Genomic DNA, 20,332 nt, shown 5'->3' on the forward strand with positions numbered 1-20,332 from the left:
TCTGACCTTTTAATTTCATGGCCGCGTTGGCAATACCGGTCCAGATTTAGATCACGCAAGGCCCGAAGATTGAGATCAAGGGCCCGGGCACCTGCGCTATTCAACTCAAGAGTGCAAAAGAGAAACATCCGTGAGATCAGCATAACTAGGAAAAGCAAAAGGAGCCTATCGAAAATAAATAAATTAAGTAATTAGCAAGTAAATAAGTAAAGCTACATCCTAGAACCACGTTGCTCTGGATTACTTATCATTCCTCCAAGTGGTTGTGGCACATTTCATGGCAACGAAGTCAGGGAAGCCGCTACCCAACTCTCTGCTCTTCCAAACATCACGTCACCCAAAACACCCAACACACACCACTAAGCCAGCATCAGATACCCAGGAGAAGGGAGAGAATAACACATAATTTCTTCCCATGTCCGCTTGCCCAACACACTATCATGTAAGACTAAATTTACACTGAAGAATCCTTATATTCTTACTTCACTGACGAGAATTTTAATTCATCCTTCTGCGCTTTGTTGCAGGTGATATCCAACTCGTACTGGTGAACAATTGCAACCATAGCGTGTGGCCTGGGCCACTGGGAAATGCCGGACGTCCAACCTTTGAGGAGACATTCTTTCATGTGCCTGCCGGATGGTCTGGGAGGATATGGGCCAGAAAAGGCCGCTGCCTCAAGGCAAGGGCTCCTGTGACACGGAGGATGGGTGAAACACCGACAGCCCCAGTAGATGACCTTTGGGACTTCCAGATCACCCCTTCACTACGATGACGTGAATTGCAATGAAACCAATATGGGGAGGAATTGGATTCGGCGTGGCAGGATGTGAGATGGACTTCAACGTCTGCTGCCCTATAAAGTTTGAGGAGAAGCAGCAAAGGAAGGAAGTTAGGCGTAAGAGTGCATGCCTGGCTCTGAAGACAGACAAGTACTGCTGCACCAGGGACCATATTTCCCCAAGGAGTTGCAAGCCATCGCTACTCCCACATCTTCCAGTTCATATGCCCTCATGCATACAGTTTTGCCTATGATGAACCCTCGAGCTTGAAAACCTGCAAGGCATCACCTCATCTTATTACCTTCTACCTCCTGCAAGTTAAGGAGTGAGGAGTTAATATCCATGTTTGCAGCTGAACAGTAATAAGTTACATGTGCCTTCAATGCTATCTATCATGAACTTTGACTTTTCCAGTTTGAAATCTTATACCAGGGAAGCTTTTTCAAAAAATCATATGATCTACAGCATGGCATAGGATCTCTTAGATGCAACAATGACAGCGAACAAATTTTGTTGTTCTATGTAAGATCAAAAGATTATGAACCTTCTGTTTGCAAAACTTTTGCTAACTGACTGGGGGTTACAAACAAAGTACAGCAGTTTTGTGATGATTTTAAGGAAGCAAATCATCTCATCAAGTGGATGCAGACGTATAGTGGATACAGAAATATCATAAAGCATCTATCATTTTATAAGTTACATGAATTGGCTTAACATGATTGATACAGTTGAGACTGAAGCAAATCAAGTTCGATCAGAAGCTGAGACTTTAACCTCAAATATGTCTCCAGCAATAATGGTGAGATATCCAATGAGAGCAATCCATTTACACAAAGACCATCCTATACACAATGTTCACTTTGGATGAGGTCAAGATGACTGAGTCACTTGGAACTCTGTGTTGTACTAAGAAGAAAGAAAGAGACCACAATTATCATTGTTCAATGCCTTGATCTGTTAATCATGATATCATCTACTCAGTATAACATAGAACATGGTTAAGTATCAGACACTAGTTCACAGTTAAAATGTTGAATTTGTTCAGTTCATCATATTCAACACTGCAAGGATGCTATAAGAGTTTGTAGTCCGGGCATTTGTATGGTTGGTCCACTTCCCTAATTAGCATACCTTATGTTGCAAAAATGAAAAACAAATAATTACAACCAACGCTCTAGTTCTAGGACATAATTGTACAATAAAATGAGAAAACAACAGGGAGAAATTTTAAAAATAAGAGTTACATAGTCTCTACGAGACAATACTAACTGCACATTGAGATCTTTCTTACATGTAATGGTTCGAGAACACATCTGTTCCTAATCAAGTAAACATGATTTGATAACTGCTTCAAAAAGAGCATGCTCTGAACTTCCATTATGGAAACAAAGTCAGGTCAGTCCATGGCTTCCGTGAAACTGAATTTTACTTTTTCCTTTTCAAACCGAAATCAATTACAAAAAACTATATCGAACTCTATTACCAAAAAAAAGACTATATTAAACTCCGGTAAACGAATTACAAAAATAAACCATATGAAACAAAAGGAGTGATTTTTTATCACCTTAAATCCCTTTGCAATAACTCTGGAAACTGGCCCTGCATCTCCATCCACTATCGCATAATTAAACATACAATTTCCACGCTGCTGGCAAGGTTGCTTCACTCTGCACTTACCTGCCAATATATCACAAAGATCTCTATATAAATATAGATAACAAAGGAAAATATCAAACCGACATATGTTTTATTATATCATAGATATAATGAAAAACTATGTATAGCAGGTAATGAGACTCTGCAACTGCAACAACAATAACAATCTTTGAAGGAATTTACATTGCCCTGGAGAAACAAAAATAACCAGGCATCTTGAATGTCAGCATTGCAAAATATATTAGTACTGATGCCAAGGCTTCCTTCCGCTGTTAACTCTCAAGACTATCCATGGACCTGAAAGCCAGGCACATATATCATGTCACAGTAGGACAGACTTATGAACCATGCAATTGTATACAAAGAATAGACATGTTTTGTTCATCCAAACACCAAGAAAGCCTTATCCAACTGATATGGCTTTGGCAATGGAAACAACCTTAAGGAAGGATATATGAAAGGCCTGAGATGAACTTTGCAACTGCTTGTCATCTTGATGTCAAATCCAACTGTGTTTTGTGCCAAAAAAAAAATTATTCTTTTTTGGAAAATTACATTTTAACCTCCTCGACTGCTGCACACCTACCCCTCAGGTTTAAAATTTTTTAATTGGATCCTTTAAGTTAGCATATTGACCTGATGAAATCCTGCAGCCATTCCACTACCGAACACCATTAGTGCATTGTCCTAAATGATGAAAATATATATCTCCTTCTTAAGCCTTTTATAAAGCCCTTTAACTTTTCTAAATAGTACTAGTTCATTCTAATCCTCCACTCCTGTCTTCCCTTCATGGCGATTCTCTATCAGTCTCAAGAAGTCATCAGACCATCCCGAGCAATCATTCGGCCAGTCATCCAGCCATCCCAAGAGGTCATCCAAACCCCATCTTCAAGCCATGAAGAATGCTTCTCCTTTCCTAACTCCAAACACAACCTACGCCATCCTCGGTTGTGTAGCAGTCAAAAAAACTGAGATCCTCATACATCATAGGTCTAGCCAGAGACACCACACGCTACAAAACTCATGTGAAAATCAAGCAACGATGACATTGCCAGGCAGTAGATGGTCCAAGGAGATTTGGCGGTTAGGGGAGGGAAGAGAAGGGTTAGTAGGTGCCCCAAAGGGCAAACCCGGCCTAGGACCATAGTCCTTGGACTCGTCTAGAGTTGCAACCTCAATAAACCTTGATGGTAAACCAAGTGGAGAATACAACACATGGGACCAAGACGCCCCAATAGCAGCCTTAATCTTGTTGATGAGAGCATTATGTACAATCTTCAATGACCTTGGCTTCATGGCCATACGACCAAGGCAAGGAATACTAGCAGATCCCAAGTTGATGGGTGCATCATTAGACACGAACACCAAAACCAAGATACAACCACTTGAACTCTTGGTGCCAAAGGCATCCAAGTTAGTAGAGCCAAACTATATACACCTTCATGCATGGCAGATGAAGGGTCCTAGTGGAAGTCAGCCACCTCCTTGCCCTTCTCCTTATGTACTGAAGTGTCCCACGATAAAGCCCTACCATGGACTAGGGATCAACACCAAGGATGCTCTCAAGAGAAGGTGGTGCAAAGACGAGACTTTGCCATTTTGATTTCAATTCCCACTCGAATTCCTAGATGAACCCAAGATAAACTACCATGTGTCCAAGGATGCAAGTAAGGAGAGTCCACATCGAAGGAAAGTCTCGAGGACCAGAACCCAGAAGAACACATCGAAGTGACACCTGATACCATAGAAAAAGAAAATTATCATGTTCTCCAGTGAAAAGAAATGTTGGATCAAACAAATCCAACATCCAGGAAGAGTTTAACTCCTTCGGAACATTTTGTCCAGAATATGACAGACTTTATAAATATCTGTGCCTTGACAAAGACCCTCCCAGGAAAATACCCTGATTGTTGTATCATATATATGGATATCTGGAAAAAAAACCCTGCTTCTCCAATCCTTTATATAAGTCTAGCATTTCTCTGAGCGTTCTACTCCCAATCAGCCCATAAATTAGACAGACAACAAGATCTGTAGAACATCCACATTGTTAGAGATCTGAGGAAACCATCAGTAACCTCCAAAAATTTTCTTTCTCAGCAAAGGCTGTTAATCATAATAGTATAAGTGATTGTATCTGGTGCAATCTTCTGAACATCCATGTTACAAAAAAAAGATATGACCAATGAATTATTGAGTTATATGTCAACCACATGCAACGAATCCTCTGCTGCTAATAAGATATTTTGCATTGCGAAATTTTCCACCTACGCGAAGACTATGAAATGCAATATTAAATGTCTTCATGTTGGGGAGATAGCTTTTTTAAAAATGTCAGTCAAGAGCCCAGGAACGGATGACCATCTCCCAATCTCACATAACCTGCTCATCACTGTGCTGCAACCAAAAACACCAACACCATATTCCATTCTAGGACTCCTCTCCAATAGCCATTTGGCCTCCCAAAATATTGAATCATGCTGAAGGCAATCAAGAAGGATATTTAAAGTGACTCCTGTGGGCCACAATCCATTCCCCAGAATAACTTCCAGTTTCTGGAATGGTTCCTTAGCCTTGTAGTACAAAGGACATAGATATACTCAACCTCATCAAAGCTCCCGACATGACAAGAGGCATCCATCAATATATTATAGGTCACCGAATTAGGAGAGCAACCGACACTCTCCATGGTGGCCATCAAACTTTTAGCCTCTTCCATCCTTCCTTCAAGGCAATAACCTTGCACGATGGGCGTGTAGGTGGGGACGGTGGGCGGGCATTTCTCCTCCAGCATCCAATCCAAAACACCACATGCTCCCACTGTGAACGACCTCGTAGGTCCAATCGAATCGACTCGCATAAGAAGAACGCATCTTAATGAGAATGTTATAGGAGGAGATATTAGGGCTTACCCCGAGAAGATCATTTCCTCGAAAACTGCTTCGGCTTCTTCCGGACGCTCAGCCATCACCTTCTTCCGGACGCTCAGCCATCACCGGGGCATTGATTACCGCGTTTTAAGCCTGAGGACTTCATCAATCTCGCCGACCTGGCGGAAGGCCTTCATCAGCCGGGTGTTGGCGGATAGGTCTGGAGCCGATCTTTGGAGTGGAAACATAGCCCAATCTCGGTAGTTTATTCACTGCGTCGAAGAACCTCGAGTGTAGCTTTTGGCCAGAGGGTTCAAGAAACTTCTCACCAGGAGGGGTCTCTGACGGGGAGAAGGAAGTAGCGGCGGTTTCAGCGGTCTGTTCGGGCGGAGACGGTGGCCGCACCCAGTCGAGGGCGGAGACGGTGGCCATGGCTCGACCCCCGTTCCTCTTGGAGCGCAAGACATGGCCCACGCCGTTCATCAAGAACTCCCCGGTATTCAGGGCGGTTCTTGCGGCGGCTGCCAAAGGCGAAGGAGGAGATCAGCACTTCGAGATTTCGGCGGCGGAACGAAAGGCTTCTGCTGCCTTGCAAGATTTCCCGGCGCGGGCGCTCCCAGTTTTCGGACGGTCCGATCCCCAGGAGCCTTGCCTCGGCCGCGGAAGTTTCGATCAGATAACCCTACAGCCGCCTTTGATATTTTTGAGACAAAGCTCTTACTGACGAGTGACGAGCGCATAAAAACTTCTATGCCATATATATCGGCGTTTAACTTACGTTTAGGCGTGGGCTTTGTTCTCATAGATATCCAGTGGAGGAGGAGATCCTACGAGGATGTGTAAAGCAAATCCCAGCCATTGGATCGCCCAGATCAGCTACTTCTCCCGCCAAGGTCTCCACAAGGAGACCCTCCGTGTCTTCCACCGACTTCTCCACGAAGGCCTGAGACCCGACCGTTACGTCCTTCCCGGCGTTCTCCGGGCCTGTGCCAACCTCTCTGACCTGAAAAGCGGAAGAGCAGCGCACACTTTGGCCACTCGTTCTCTGCTCGATTCTGATGCTTTCATTGCTAGCGCTTTGATCGATATGTACTCCAAATGCGGTAAACTTCACGGTGCTCGGAGGGTGTTCGACAGAACGGGCGAGAAGGATCTCGTGGTGTGGAATTCCATGGTCTCGGGCTATGCCCATGGAGGCCTAGCAGAAACTGCCGTGGTCCTAGTCATAAAGATGAGATCTTTAGGAGTAAAACCAGATTTAGTGACATGGAATGCGCTGATTTCTGGGTTCTCTCGGATGGGCAATGATGTGATGGCAATGGATCTGTTTAGATCGATGCAGGTTGATGGAGTTGAGCCTGATGTTGTTTCTTGGACATCAATTATATCTGGTTATGTGCTCAATTTCAAGTACGACGAGGCCTTTGGGATGTTCAAGCAAATGGTAGTGGTTGCAGGAATAAGGCCGAGCTCGGTCACAATCAGCAGTCTTTTGCCGGCTTGTGCCCATGTTGCAGACCTGAGACATGGAAAAGTGATTCATGGTTATGCTGTGGTAACAGGGGTGGACAAAGATTTGTTCGTTGGTAGTGCTCTTGTTGACATGTATGCCAAGTGTGGGCTTATATCGGAGGCAGCCAGGATTTTTGATAAGATGCAGGAGAGAAGTTCTGTTTCATGGAATTCTATGATTTTCGGATATTCGAACCATGGATACTGTGAGAATGCAATCAGGCTTTTCTATCAGATGCAACATGAGCATGCGAAACCTGACCATCTTACATTTACGGCAGTCTTTACAGCTTGTAGTCATGCTGGAATGGTCGAACTAGGGAATCATTTATTCATTTTGATGCAAGAATGTCATGGGATTGAGCCACGGTTGGAGCATTATGCTTGCATGGTGGACTTGCTTGGCAAAGCTGGGAAGCTCGCGGAGGCGTATGATCTCATCAAGGGAATGCCTATGGAGCCAGATTCTTTTGTGTGGGGAGCATTGTTAGGGGCTTGCCGGCGCCATGGCAATGTTGAGCTTGCTAAGACAGCAGCTTTGCATCTGTTTGAAATCGAGCCAGAGAGTGCGGGAAGCTGTGTAATATTGTCAAGCATGCTTCTCGATGCTGGGAGACAGGCAGATGCTGTCAAGATGAAGAAATTGATGAAGAAACAGAAAATGAAAAAGTTCCTGGGGTGTAGTTGGATAGAGTCTACCTGATTTAATGGAAATGGCTGTGGACGGAAAACTCTAGTTTACTTACTCTATGCACGTTGGTATGTGCATTTGGAGACAGCTAGATATGCTATTTTATTATCGGTCATGCTTGGTAAACAAAGATTTATTTGGTGGACTGATTCTATGGAACAAAGGTAGGAGAGAGGTCTTTCTAGTGATACCAAGGAAAAATATAAACAAACAGGAAAGATCTTCGGGCATAATTTAAGGAAATCAGTAAAAGAAGGGAAATTAATATGTCCGAGAGCAGGTGTCTTCCAATAGATGGATCTATGCCAATTCAAATGTGAAAATTTAGCAATATTTGCTAAACACAATCATGCAGGCATTTAGTTCTGATGGCGCATCAACAACTTCTGAATAACAGCAGGTCTGAAGGAAGAATAAAGAGACATATAAAGGGGCTTGTACGGTGCATCTCAATGGATAAGAGAGATAATTTGACTTTGATAGTATAGGGAAAATAAAATAGAAGAAAGAAGAGTGCAAAATCGTCTAAAAGATGGGCGCAAAATTTATGAATGCAGAGAAGAAATGGGCTGAACAACCTGGTAGTGACTTTTAAACAGAAGAATGCCTTGTTTTTCGATGGAAGAAGAATGTCTATTGTGAACTTGATCTGGAGCCTCAACTTGTAAGGAAATGCTGTGGGTGGAAGCAGATTAAAGACACAGAAATGGTAGTCCCCAAGGTTGATCCGTAGCAACCTTCATCTGGTATCTCAATGGTCAATCGAACCAGATGTGTTCGAAGCATCCTACATAGAATTATGCACAAATAAAAGGTCATCATACATCAATGATGGATGTGAAGGCATTGTAAGTCTCTCAGAAACATAAACAAATGGTGAGCAAGCCAATGCAGATGGAGCGGGAGAAAATTAAGCTACAGAATTATTGTAGAAGTTGAAAAATGCTGCCTGAAGAGGCCTTTAAACTCCAGTTGAAATAGAAATAGGGAGAGACATCAAATGGCATTCAAGGATTTCAATAAGCATGTATAGCTTCTTCTTCTTCTTCTCCCTTTTTCTCTTTATTCTTCCTTTCTTTCTTTTTCCTTTTCTCCCCTTTTTTTTTTTGAGATGCAGTTTTGTCGTCTTAACATCAGAAATTGTACCAGACAAATGCATTGTTATGCTATTTTGCTGCAAAGCCTTGCCTATTTTTACAAAAAAAGGCCTAAAATATTTATGTGATTTTATCATAACTTACTCTAGAATCTATAGCAAGAAATGTATTCATTAATCTGGAGTCTCTCTACAGGATATTGGTGCATACTACTCACATCCATGGTAAATGTTGAACATTGCCCTTTATTTGGATGGCTATGGCTAACGGCCGTAAATTCTTTGCATCAAAATGTTGTAGAGATTATACAATTGGCTTTTAACATGGTTAGCCATCTCCCTCTTTTTTTCTTCCCCTAACTTAAACAAAATCCTGATTTAATTTCTGAGTTACACAAAATCTTCCCTCCTAACAGTGGCCTCTTGAAATACGACTGGTAAGTAATGCTTCATTAGATTTTTATTAGGTTGCAGTTTAATTTTCTTCTGGAACACCTTTCAGCAGTATCCTATGTACTTTAGGAGACTGTCAGCTACCTAGATAAGAGGAAGGGATGCACTTTCATGCAATTCTATGATCTTCGGATTTGCTAATCATGAACACTGTGACATTGCAATCGGGCTTTTCCATCTAATGCAAAAGGAGGGTTATGAGACCTGACCATTTAACATTCTGACGGCTTGTAGTCATGCTGTAATGGCTGAACTGGCAGAGAGTTTATTCATTTTTTGAATGAAAATGAAATATTAGTAGAAGGATTCTACTTTAAAATGAAATATTTCCTTCTACCATTTTTCAATATTAAGGAATTCTACTTCAAATGAAATACTTTTTTTTGAGAAAAATACTTTATATGAAGATGGTAGAAAGAAATACCTTCAAGCAAGCTGGAATTATTAGACAGATGAAAGGTTAACTCCGAACAAGATCAAGTTATCTAACAGTAAAACAAGGTTTGAGTTGCAGATTTTGAACTGTATCAATCAACAGCAAGTCTGGTTGATACAGTTTTTTAATTCAAGCCAGCACAGCTCGGAAAGCATCCATTACATAGAATGCAACAAGAAGACTCCTTTCCCAGAAACTTACTCAACTTCCTCATGGTGGCATTCCAAATTTTGGATTTTGCAGATGACAAATGCTTGAAAACTACTGTTTACAACACTTTATAATGCCACATTCCAGAACCTATCATTTTCTGGAATCACATGATCCAACCAGTTATGTCAAACAACTCAAGTTCAGAGCGCCCAGAAACAAATTATGCTCACAGCGTGTTCTTGAGAGAGTAAATAACCGAAAGCCATGCTTGTAACGTTTCAGCATGCGATGGCCTTTTGTGACAGTATAATGGAACCATTTCAGTTCTATTTGGACAAGGTTAAACGATGGAATTAGATGGTAGCAGATTGCTGTATTGGATCCTCTTGGAGCATTCTCGTTGTCTTTCAAACGGTCATAATTAATAAACTAACCTCTTTGATTGCGATGCTGTTATGCACGACACTGCTATTTTAAGGTAATCCAAAATTGCCTGTTTTTAACCCTCCACATGTTGGCCCCAAAAAGATGCAATAAGGCTAGCTTTTCAGATGTAACCTTTTTTTTTCCAGATATAATGATAATAAGGCTTGCTCTTTAAATGGTTCATCAACAGGAAGTGGACCCAAAGGTTGACAATTCTGTCATTGAAAATGATCCAGGACTGGGACAGGGAAGATCCTTACCTGTGCCTTGTGTTCAGGGGATTGTGAGGAGAGATTTATGTTGCGTTCCTGAGAGAGACGTTAGAGATTATGTTGATAGCCCGAGAGACACTAATCTCTGTCTTCTTTCACCTAATATCCCTGTTATTGATTTCTCCTTGCTTTCAAGATGGCAAGAAGGTAAGCAAAGGAAACGAGATATAGGCTGCAAGGACTGGGGCTTTTTTCTTCAGGTATGTAGAGATTCACAGTCATTTTAGCAGATAAGCAGGAGAAACTCATATGGCATTTACTGTACATAATGTACCATGGCACAATCATTGAACTATCCAGACCCTTTCTCAAAACATGAATAAACATATAATAATAGCTAAAAAACAAAGATTGGTCATAGCATTTTCAACATGTCAAGATGATTGACCCGATAAGTGCAATTTCAAAATTGAATAGCTTATGCATTTATCTCATTTATTTCTAAGCACGTACCAGTTTACAGATTATGAACCATGGAGTACCTGTAGAAATTTTATGCAGAATCAAGCATGAATTGGCTGGATTTTTTGATCTCCCACTAGAAGAGAAAAAGAACTACTCAGTGTCACCAAACAATCTCCAAGGATATAGGCAAGCATACATAATGTCAGAGCGGCAGAAACTGGATTGGAGTTATTTGATATTTTTAATGATACTCCCAACTGAAAACGAGGAAAACTAAATCACTGGCCAAATGTTGTACCAGATTTCAAGTATGTCCTCTCCTCCTTCACAGCCAATGCTCAAATATTTTGCAGAAAATTAACAGAACCCACCTCTTATTACTTGTAGAAATGATGTCAGGCTGCTAATTTTTCTGACAATATTCTCATGATCCAAAAGAAAAAATAAACTACTAAAAAAAATTACAACTGATTATTAGCTGACACGATGCTTCATTTTGATTGTTTATTGAACCGCATAGTTCAACAGATTCCCTGCATAAGATCAACTAAATTATGTATTACTTACAAATTTGAATTAAGATCCTTCAATCACACATGGGAGAGCAGCCTCTAGAAGCAGTTCTTTTTTTTATTTTATTACACTTCTACATTCTTCCAACCAGAAATTGTTGTCACCTTAAAAAAGCAGAGTGAAATAACATAAATAGAAAACCAAAATAATATTGCATGCATCATCATGTTTAAATTCCAGAACAACTCTCTCTAGTTAACAGACATCTTCAAATAAATTGTCGGTCAGTTGATTCCGTACAAATTTATATCAGTGTTTCCCTTTTGGCACTGAATGCAGTTGAAATGTACTCAATGGAAATGCAAAGGATAACCGTAACGGGTTGCCAATCTTTCCTTGCTAATGAACATGCATAACAATGGGCTCTTAAGACTAATAGGGCTCTAAAACAAGCTATGCATATGAACTACCATCCAACTTGCTCCAGGCCTGATCTAGTTCTAGATATGAGCCCCCATTCTGATGACAGCTCTATCACCATACTCTTGCAAAATGATGACATAACAGGCCTATATATATCAAGTACAAGGGGGAACAGGGCTTCCCATAAAATGAATTTCAGATGCTCTAGGAGTAAATATTGGAGATTGTATTGAGGTATTCAGAATCACACAAGCAAATTTTCTATTTTTTCGAACCCTGAGAAACATAATAGCAAGCATAAACAATGAGCTTTTTCTCTTATGCCTGGCCTCATCAACATAAATTGTTCCTCACCACTGTCACATCAGAACTATTCATAATCTTTTTTTATTTTAATCTATACCTCCTCTTGTTTTGAACATACAATCAGAATTAAAGGCCATCACCTCATCAATATTATCTAAACATAGTTGCAGTCCAATCATCTCAAATATTAACCCCATGATGTTGCAGATTTATACCCCAAATGACATTCGTTAATAAATCCTCCAATTCTGCAACTTATAAGCTTCCTTAAGTTTGTAAGTCTTCCTAGTTTAAGCATACATCAATCCCCCCATCCTCATTCAACATTTGATGACTGCATTACCAGGTGCATTTCCACTTGTCCATAGTTCATTCATCCAATAATATACATCATACATCCTTGCATAAATTCTCTTTTGTGTTTTAACTCCACGAGTTAGAACAAACTATTCCATCTGGAGATCCACTGGTCCCTGATAGCACGCTTGATTATACACATATTCCAACCGAAATTGTGCTCCCTGTATTTTGTTTTTGCTCCACTAATCCTTAGTTCCAATTTACATTAGCCAATGCCCTACACATTACATGCAAATAACATGGACCAAGGGGCTTCCTTATACGTCAGTCAGTAATGCCTCTCTAAGCAGTTATAAGGAGGTAAAAACCTGAGTAAATATCTCAAACCACACAAGGAGTAATAAAGTGGAAATAACTTTTCCTATAAAATGCACAGGAATATACATGCACATTCACTAGAAAATCATGATATCTGAACATTGCAAGATTATGAACATGAGCATGAATTGCTTGAGTGCTGTAACTGGACTGTATGGCCACTTATCATCCACAACACACTAGAATATTGCATCTCACAAAAAAAATGATGCTGGTGGAACAGGTTTTCCATAGTCATGACTCAAGTGACAGACATCAACCGATCCATCCACTCTTAAAAATATCTATTTGAAGCAAGGTCCACCGTACCGGTTCCGGTAGACGTACCGGTCGCTAACCGGTACGGTTCTGATTTGTACCGAAATCGGGTGGTACGAACTGGCCAGCTCTTCCCCGTCGGAGCTGGAGAAGAAGAAGAGAACGAGAGAGAGCGCGAGGAAGAGAGGAGACCTGTGGCCGCCATCGGAAAGCTGCAGAGGTGCGGCGAAGGCCCAAGGGGGGAGGGGAGGTGGGGGGGCGGGGACACGACCGCAGCCTCGGCCTCCGCCGCGTCCCCGCGGGTTCCCCCGCCCCCCGCAAGAAAGAACCTTTGTTTTGCATCTAATGCAACCGTTGTTGCATCACGAATATTGACCGGGCTCCGCCCCCCCTTCCCACCCCTCCGTGACTCTCCGATGGCGGCCACAGGTCTCTTCCCTCCCTCTCTTCCCCACGCTCTTTCTCCTTCTCTTCATCTTCTTCGTCTCTGGCACAGAACCGCCCCGTACCAATTTCCACGGCTCTGACATACCGGTAGCTGGCCGGACCGGTTCGTACCGGCCGGTTCGGCATACCCTGATTTGAAGACAAACTTACTTCAAATCCTAGACATAATGTAATAGTATCTATTACATAAGTTATTAGTTTCTATAAGCTTATGTAAAATTAAGAAATTCTGATAACTTAGTCCACCCACAAGGATGTCCATAACCAGTTTTACATTTTCTAACATATCCCAGTATCGAATGATCCATACTAATTGAAAATGTTCTTCATATTCCCCTTCAGATATAAGTGACAAAAATATCTAGACATGTAAATCCTTACTGAATTCTTTGCCCGTGGAGTTAATTAGAATTGAGCAAAATAGAAAGGAAAAGATAAACTAGACCAAGAAAAAGGTAAAGTAACTGCTCTTCCAACTGAAAACTACTGATTTTAAGATAAGATGAAAAGGTAGAAAGTTGATGTTTGGTGGACTTCTGGTAGTAAAAAGAAAGACTCAAATAATGAAGTGAATGTGAGCTAATTTTCACTGGTGGAATATCTGAAATTTTGAATTCAATGAAAAAACCAGAATAATTGACTAAACAGGAGAGAGGAAAGGAAAATTTTTGTCATTCACAAGACCTGGCTTGTCATGTATGGTTTTTTGTTTATTCTGTTTGCTGACAAGAATGATTAATGACTAACATATCTCTAGAATCAGTGGAATTAATCATCTGTTTTGTCGAATCTCAAAGGACTGGAGCAATGGAATGTATGAAGGCATTGAGCACAGGGTTGTCACAAATGAGAGATACCAAGAATGTCACTTGCAACATTTGTGCCAGATGAGAATGTGGAAATTGGGTCACTGAATCCAAATGGTAGATAACATTGACCAACCAAGATAATACAGTCAAATATCTTGATTACAATAGACATACTTTAGGAAGGAAAATGGAGGGAAAAGAACACAAACATATTTTAGAACCACATAAGGAGTGCTTAGGTTGCAATTTTCTGTTTGTTCCATGGATGATGCCAGTCTAAACATGGAGAAGAGTATTACATTTATTAAACCATAGGTCTCCTCATCCCTGCACTAAACTGTTTAATTTCTTGTATTGATGATAAACATACTCTAAATTATAATGCCAGTAGTCTCTTCATTGTCATTTTCTTATTTCATAACTAAGTTATCTTTTATCCATTTGGTGATAACATCTAAATCTTTTATATGGATATGCAGTGAAATGCAATGATATTTTGACTTTGAGTTAGGGGGAAGGTCGGCATGATCACATGTTCAAAAAAAGAATGTCAAGATTCTTCTAAATGGACTTGATAGCCTATATGCCAGTTTCATCCATCAGTTTCATTTTCATTACTTACATATTAGTCCAGCCACAAATGTTGACACAATAAACTCAACATTCTTTTGTTGATTGATAGCCCTTCAGTGCAGATTTTTACCATATCTGCATGCTTATGGAGTCTAATATGTATATATCAACTTAAAGTTAGCCAAAAAAAAAAGTTTATTTTACAAGTCTGCTTGCAAGTTAAATAGTAGACACTCCTGCTACAGCACCAATTGTCAACTTCGAGAAAACCTCTAAGGGCATCATAAGAACTTGTTTACTATAACTATCGCTGTTATTTGGGAAAAGTTCAAACATGAATATTTGAGGATATTAAAAGAAGAAAATATTGCAGGTATCTCATATGACAGAAGCATGATGCAAGTGTCCTATTAAACTTTATTGGTCGTATTTGGAAAAAGGTGGAGATATTCATGAAACAAAACCACTTACCAATATCTAACATGAGATATTTTGCAAATTTAGTGTCCAAGATGGTGTACCAATGAACCATGACAAACAAGGCCTTAGGTGTCCCGTCCCCCATGTCAAGCCTCTTAAAATCAAATATCACAATTGCTATCCAGGTCTTTTTCTTAGGTCTACCCCTTGTTTTACTTAATCTCATGATACAAAATCACAAAATGTTCTTGGATCTCATTGCACAGGCCCATATTTACTCAGTCAGGCTTATAGGAGTGAAGTTTCTATAATTAACACATTTACAGATCTACATGACTATGAGATGGTGCTTGCATTCAGTTTAGTCCATGCTTAAGTGGAAATACCTTGCTGAAGACAGATTTCCATAGGCTGAGAACTTAACTATTATCACCATATCATTGAGCAGCATAGGTATTGGTGTAAAAATAATTGGAATAAAGATGAATATTTTTAGAAAAGAAAATAAATAACATATTACAATCTGTTTATCATGTGGAACTACAGTTATCTAAAGATCGAACAGTATCATGGAATAGCAATACATAGCTAAATAACTTATTTTATGTTGAGAAATTTGACAGACCTTCTACCACATAACATGCTTAATTCTGAGATGATTTATGTATATTTGAAGACATGATCAGAGCTATCAAGTATGCAAATGTGAGATAAAGGAAAAAATAGTCAAGTACAGCAGGGGAGGATACTCTGAGAAGGACTCCGCCAATATTAAGATCCTTCACAAAAGTGGAGCAGGGAGTGTGTATACAAAGGAACAATGACATTAGTCAGTAAACCATGGAATAGGCATTAAATTTCAGTAAAATTATTTATTGGGAAAAAGAAGTAGATTGAAAAAAAGTACATAACTGTGGTTGTCTTGGTGTGAGGAAAAAAAAGTAAATTCCCAAAATAACAAGGGTTATTTTGTCTCAGTGCGAGTAGATGACCTAACACTCCTTAACTTCAACAACGACAACACAAGTGATGAATGAATTTAAGTTCAGAATTAATAAAGTATCTCAAGATGTGCTCCTAAAACCAAGAATTCGCCATCTTAATGCAAAATCAGATTGGTTAAAGTAGCAGAAGACTGTGCATTCCACAGAACAAAACATAACAGGACAGAGTATCAACCAGACATACCACTTCAGAGAAATTTAGTCAGCAAACCTTTTTATTTTTCCGTTATTTATCATTAGGCATAACATGAGGATAGGAAACAATCGAACCAAAGTTGTTACCACCTGGCCAGTCCTTGGGCTGGTCCCCGAGAGCTCCATAAGGATTGTGTCCATGATAGGCTCCATTGCTCTGGTGGTTATTTACCGGCACCATCCCCACGGGACCTCCATGCCCATGGGGGTGAGCCATGCCAAATACAGGCATCGGGATCATCGCCGGCACTGCATAAGGCATGGGCGCCGGCACCGGATGCTCGTGCATGCTCTGCGGCACCGGCGTCGAGGCAAACAGATGGTCGGAGGATGACGGCCCCTCGTTCGAAAGCCCCTGCATCCTCTTGAGGTAAAGGCGGTACTTTTGGAGATGGCTCGCGACGTTCTCCCTCGTCAGCCCCTCGACGTTCATGAGCTGCATGATGGTCTTAGGCACGGCGTTCTTGATGCCAAGATGGGCGACGACATCCACGAACCTCTTGTGAAGCTGCGGGGTCCAGACGAGTCGGGGCCTCTTGAGAGTCCTTGCAGAGTGATCGTCGTTGGAGTTCTCTGGCCGGGGAGCATTGGAATCGGCCTCCTCCATGGCGGCGGAAGCGGCGGCAGTGGCGGAGAGGGAAGCATCAGCCCTCCGGACCTTGCGGGAGGGATTGCCGGCGCCGTCCGTGCCGGAAGGATCGTCACCCTGAAGAACCATGGGGTCATCGGCGGCGGCGGCGGCGGGAGGGGAGGGGAACGGATTGAAGGATCTGAGGGCGGAGGAGGAGGACGGCGGCGAGGCGTGGCGGCGTAGGTTGGAGAGGGTTTTCTGGGAGGCGCGGTTGACGTCAAGCATGGTTCTTGGGGGCTCCGGCGTGATCCTGAAGGCGGAGGCGAGCTGCGGCGGGATCAGAGACTGGGACAGCGGAGTGAGATGGTCGGCGCTGGGGAGCCCGATCTCCCACTCGAGGACCCTTCCCTCGTCTCCGCCGCCGCCGCCGCCGTCCTCGGCGGCGGCGGCAAGGCGGTCGAAGTCGCCGTCCTCGGCTTCCTCCCCCATTACGGAAATTCAAGATCCGAGGAGAGGATTTCGAGCTAGGGTTTGAAGAGAGGGGAAGCCATAGAAGGAGGGGGAGACGATGGAGACGACGGCGGTGGAAGCGGTGGAGGTGTGGTGGGGAGATAGATATTTCTGAAGGGCGTGAGATTCCAGAGGGGGCTTTTTGGGATATTTATTAGTTTAAGGGGTCTCGTTTTATGTTTGGATAAAAAAGTGCACGGTCCGATGCCACGATCGTACCTGTCCGATTGCCCACGTGGAGGGGATAGTCGGATATTTTTGATTCGCCTTCACTTCTCCAATTTTTCACCGATCTTCGTTTTGGTTCTTTCTTGGTCCCCAAGATACGACGGCGAGATATCTACTTCTATCCATGCCGATGATTTAAGATCAGACGCTAGCCTGCAGCAGGCGGCCCGATATCTCCCTGTCTTCCAGATGGACCATATCGCGGGAGGAAGGCGATGCCACGTTGGCGGCAAAAACTATCAGGGGCCGGGCACGAATCTTGTCGTGTATTTTAATGGGGGGGGAAGGGAATACCATTATCCCGAGGTGGTCCAGCTGTCCAATATTAGCATCGCACTTTTCGTTTCCTTTCCAATCGGCTCAGCTAAATTGATGTGCGCTCCTTAAGAGCGATACCTGTGCATATGGCATGAACTGATTTACGTTTGAAAGTTTTTTAACACACACACACTTTTCTCAAATCATCTTTTGCTTTTCTTCTTCTTCTATTAAATTTCTCCTAAATACTTTAAATACAAAATGCTTTTATTAACCTTTTATATTAATATCCAAAAAAAATTATATAAAATTTTAGCTTTTTCAACATAAATTGAATGCTAGATTTTTTTTTTTATAGTGAAAATAGCATTTATATTACTGTACGGTCTGCCAAGTCAAAAGAAAAAAGTTAATACAAAAGACAGGATGTATCTACAATACTCGTTCAGATAATCTCTCTGAAATGCCGAGCAACAAAGAAGACGGCCCAATCTACCGCACTGTTCGTATTATGATACGCATACTGCGTAAAATAGTAGTAATGTCAAATAATACTCAATATAGTTATTTATTAATATCATTGACTAAAAATCTCGTGGGAACTAGATGATTCGAAAGATTATATGCAAATGGTGACTATAAAAAGATAACTATGCATGATGCTGTATTGACAAAGGTATATAAGTTACAAAACTCCTTTTCTTTTATGAAAGGAACTCAAGAAGATTTTTTCATACAGAGTATGGGCCAGCCTAACTGCCTCGCCTTATTTGCACAAGCACCAGCCTAATGGATGCTTGGCCCAAACAACTACAATTCCTTACCTAACATGGATTGCAACGGCTCGTGAACGCCAGAAAAACCAAATACGGGTCGATAGATGGAACAAGCCCCAGTAAAGGCCAAACCAGGAGACAAGAGAGGACATCGACGTCCTTTCTAGCTAGAACAATATTTTCTCTTGTGCTTCCAGAACAAAGAAGCTCTAACTTGCTCGCAGCCAATGAGAATACACTTCTTCAAATAAGTAGGATGAGCTTGTAGAAGAAACTTCCTTCTAACAATGAACTAATTGGTGGTTTGGTTCCTATCAAATGTCATTTCATGGCGACACCGTTCCTTTAATTAGATGCCTTGGCAAGCCTTGGAACCGAACTCAGCTCCATGATCTTCGAAGTCTGTGCGCAGATGGTGGGACGTTGTCAGATGTGGGGAAGTTCATCTTGCATTTGGCTGCTTCGTGGCAAGCCTTCTAGAAGTTTCTTTATGACGATGAGTTGGGCAATATCTATTGGTTTCTAATTATGGTTGCGACAGTCTCAAAGTAGTGCTGATGGGACCTACACCGTTCTAGTTCGGACGATAAACTTAGAACTATTGGATATATTCGAACGATAACCTTGGCGCCATCAATATAGTCTGGGTCTGGTCTAGGCATGCCTTCTTCTAATAGCTAGGCTTGATTGATAGTGAATATCACACTATTGAATCTATTTTGATGGTGTTTACATTATATTCAAACCGATGACTATAATTTAGGGCCGAAACACTAAGTATGCATGCCAAAACATCAAGATTTTGGGCGATATATTCTTAGTGTACGTAGGTTGATATGCCAATGAAGAAGCAAATCGAAGTAGTAAGGATGCAAGCTGAAACATTAAGAGTGCTAGATGAAATATTAAGAATGCAAGCCAACTTACCAAATATGCACCAAATATCCAAGATGGGAGGAGCAACCTGAAACACCAAGGCTTTAGGCCAAAACACCAAGGTGCAAAGCAATACATCAAGAGTTCAGGTCGATACACCAAGAAAGGAGTAGGCCGGAATACCGAAGGTACATGTCAAGACACCAAGGCCATAGGCCGATGTAGCAATGGTGTGAATCGAGTAACTGTGTTGTGGACCGAGAGGAGCGAGAGCTATTGGCCTAAGATGAGGTCTTTAGTGGAGCGAAGTCCAAATATGGTGGTTAGCCAATAGTTGCTACTGCCCATGATGTGAGAATAGTCACACTATTCAGAATGTGAAAAGAGTAGTTGCACTTTCTTCCATGCATAACAATACCAACCCATATATTACGCAATAGTAAGGACGTGTAAAATTTTAGTGGCTCCTACCTTACTACTATCCAAGACATGAGCAAAATAGTAGCACAATGACATAGTGATCCATGTAGTATATAATAGCAAGGATAAATGTCAAGGTTAAATGGTGACACCTATCCCAGTAGTCGAGAGAAACTACTTATAAATATCAAATTATAATCTAAACAAAGAGCCTTTTGCTGCCCAAAGAATCAGAATTTATCTAAACAGAGAGCCTTTTGCCGCTCAAAGAATCAGAATTTATCTTTAGCCTTTATTTATTGTTGCTTCTAT

General features: G+C 41.4%; 2 protein-coding genes across 5 annotated transcripts; one reads left to right on the forward strand and one right to left on the reverse strand.

Annotated features, from left to right (window-relative positions):
* Positions 1-150: 150 nt before the first annotated feature.
* LOC103715698 (transcription factor PCL1-like) lies at positions 151-18,098 on the reverse strand. 4 transcript variants are annotated; one of them, XM_088702237.2, is made up of 3 exons: positions 16,472-18,095; positions 2,347-2,459; positions 151-1,093 (listed from the first exon to the last, which is right to left on the reverse strand). In XM_088702237.2, exons 1-3 carry the CDS (start codon positions 17,439-17,441, stop codon positions 1,067-1,069), a joined length of 1,110 nt encoding a protein of 369 aa, XP_088558363.2. In that variant the 5' UTR covers positions 17,442-18,095; the 3' UTR covers positions 151-1,066. The 4 variants fall into 4 exon arrangements, with proteins under 4 accessions (XP_088558363.2, XP_089780780.1, XP_088558364.2 ...); XM_089924654.1 differs by having other exon boundaries at positions 151-2,459; positions 16,472-18,098; XM_088702238.2 differs by lacking the exons at positions 151-1,093; positions 2,347-2,459 and adding an exon at positions 4,551-8,301 and having other exon boundaries at positions 16,472-18,092.
* On the forward strand, positions 6,147-8,683 carry LOC103715699 (Tetratricopeptide repeat (TPR)-like superfamily protein). The gene has a single exon (XM_088702236.2). The coding sequence runs from the start codon at positions 6,147-6,149 to the stop codon at positions 7,524-7,526; it is 1,380 nt and encodes a 459-aa protein (XP_088558362.2). The 3' UTR covers positions 7,527-8,683.
* Positions 18,099-20,332: the final 2,234 nt, after the last annotated feature.

This window comes from Phoenix dactylifera, chromosome 8 (genome assembly GCF_051530095.1).
Source record: "Phoenix dactylifera cultivar Ajwa chromosome 8, Ajwa_hap1_PhDact_Kaust_v1.1, whole genome shotgun sequence".
NCBI lineage: Eukaryota > Viridiplantae > Streptophyta > Magnoliopsida > Arecales > Arecaceae > Phoenix > Phoenix dactylifera.

Excerpts from the sequence above, each read along its gene's own strand:
- LOC103715698 (XM_089924654.1), bottom strand. The coding sequence starts at position 17,441 with ATGGGGGAGGAAGCCGAGGACGGCGACTTCGACCGCCTTGCCGCCGCC. Across the intron at positions 2,460-16,471 it reads CCAGCCCAAGGACTGGCCAG|GTAAGTGCAGAGTGAAGCAA; the intron begins GTGGTAACAACT and ends ATATATTGGCAG.
- LOC103715699 (XM_088702236.2), top strand. The coding sequence starts at position 6,147 with ATGTGTAAAGCAAATCCCAGCCATTGGATCGCCCAGATCAGCTACTTC.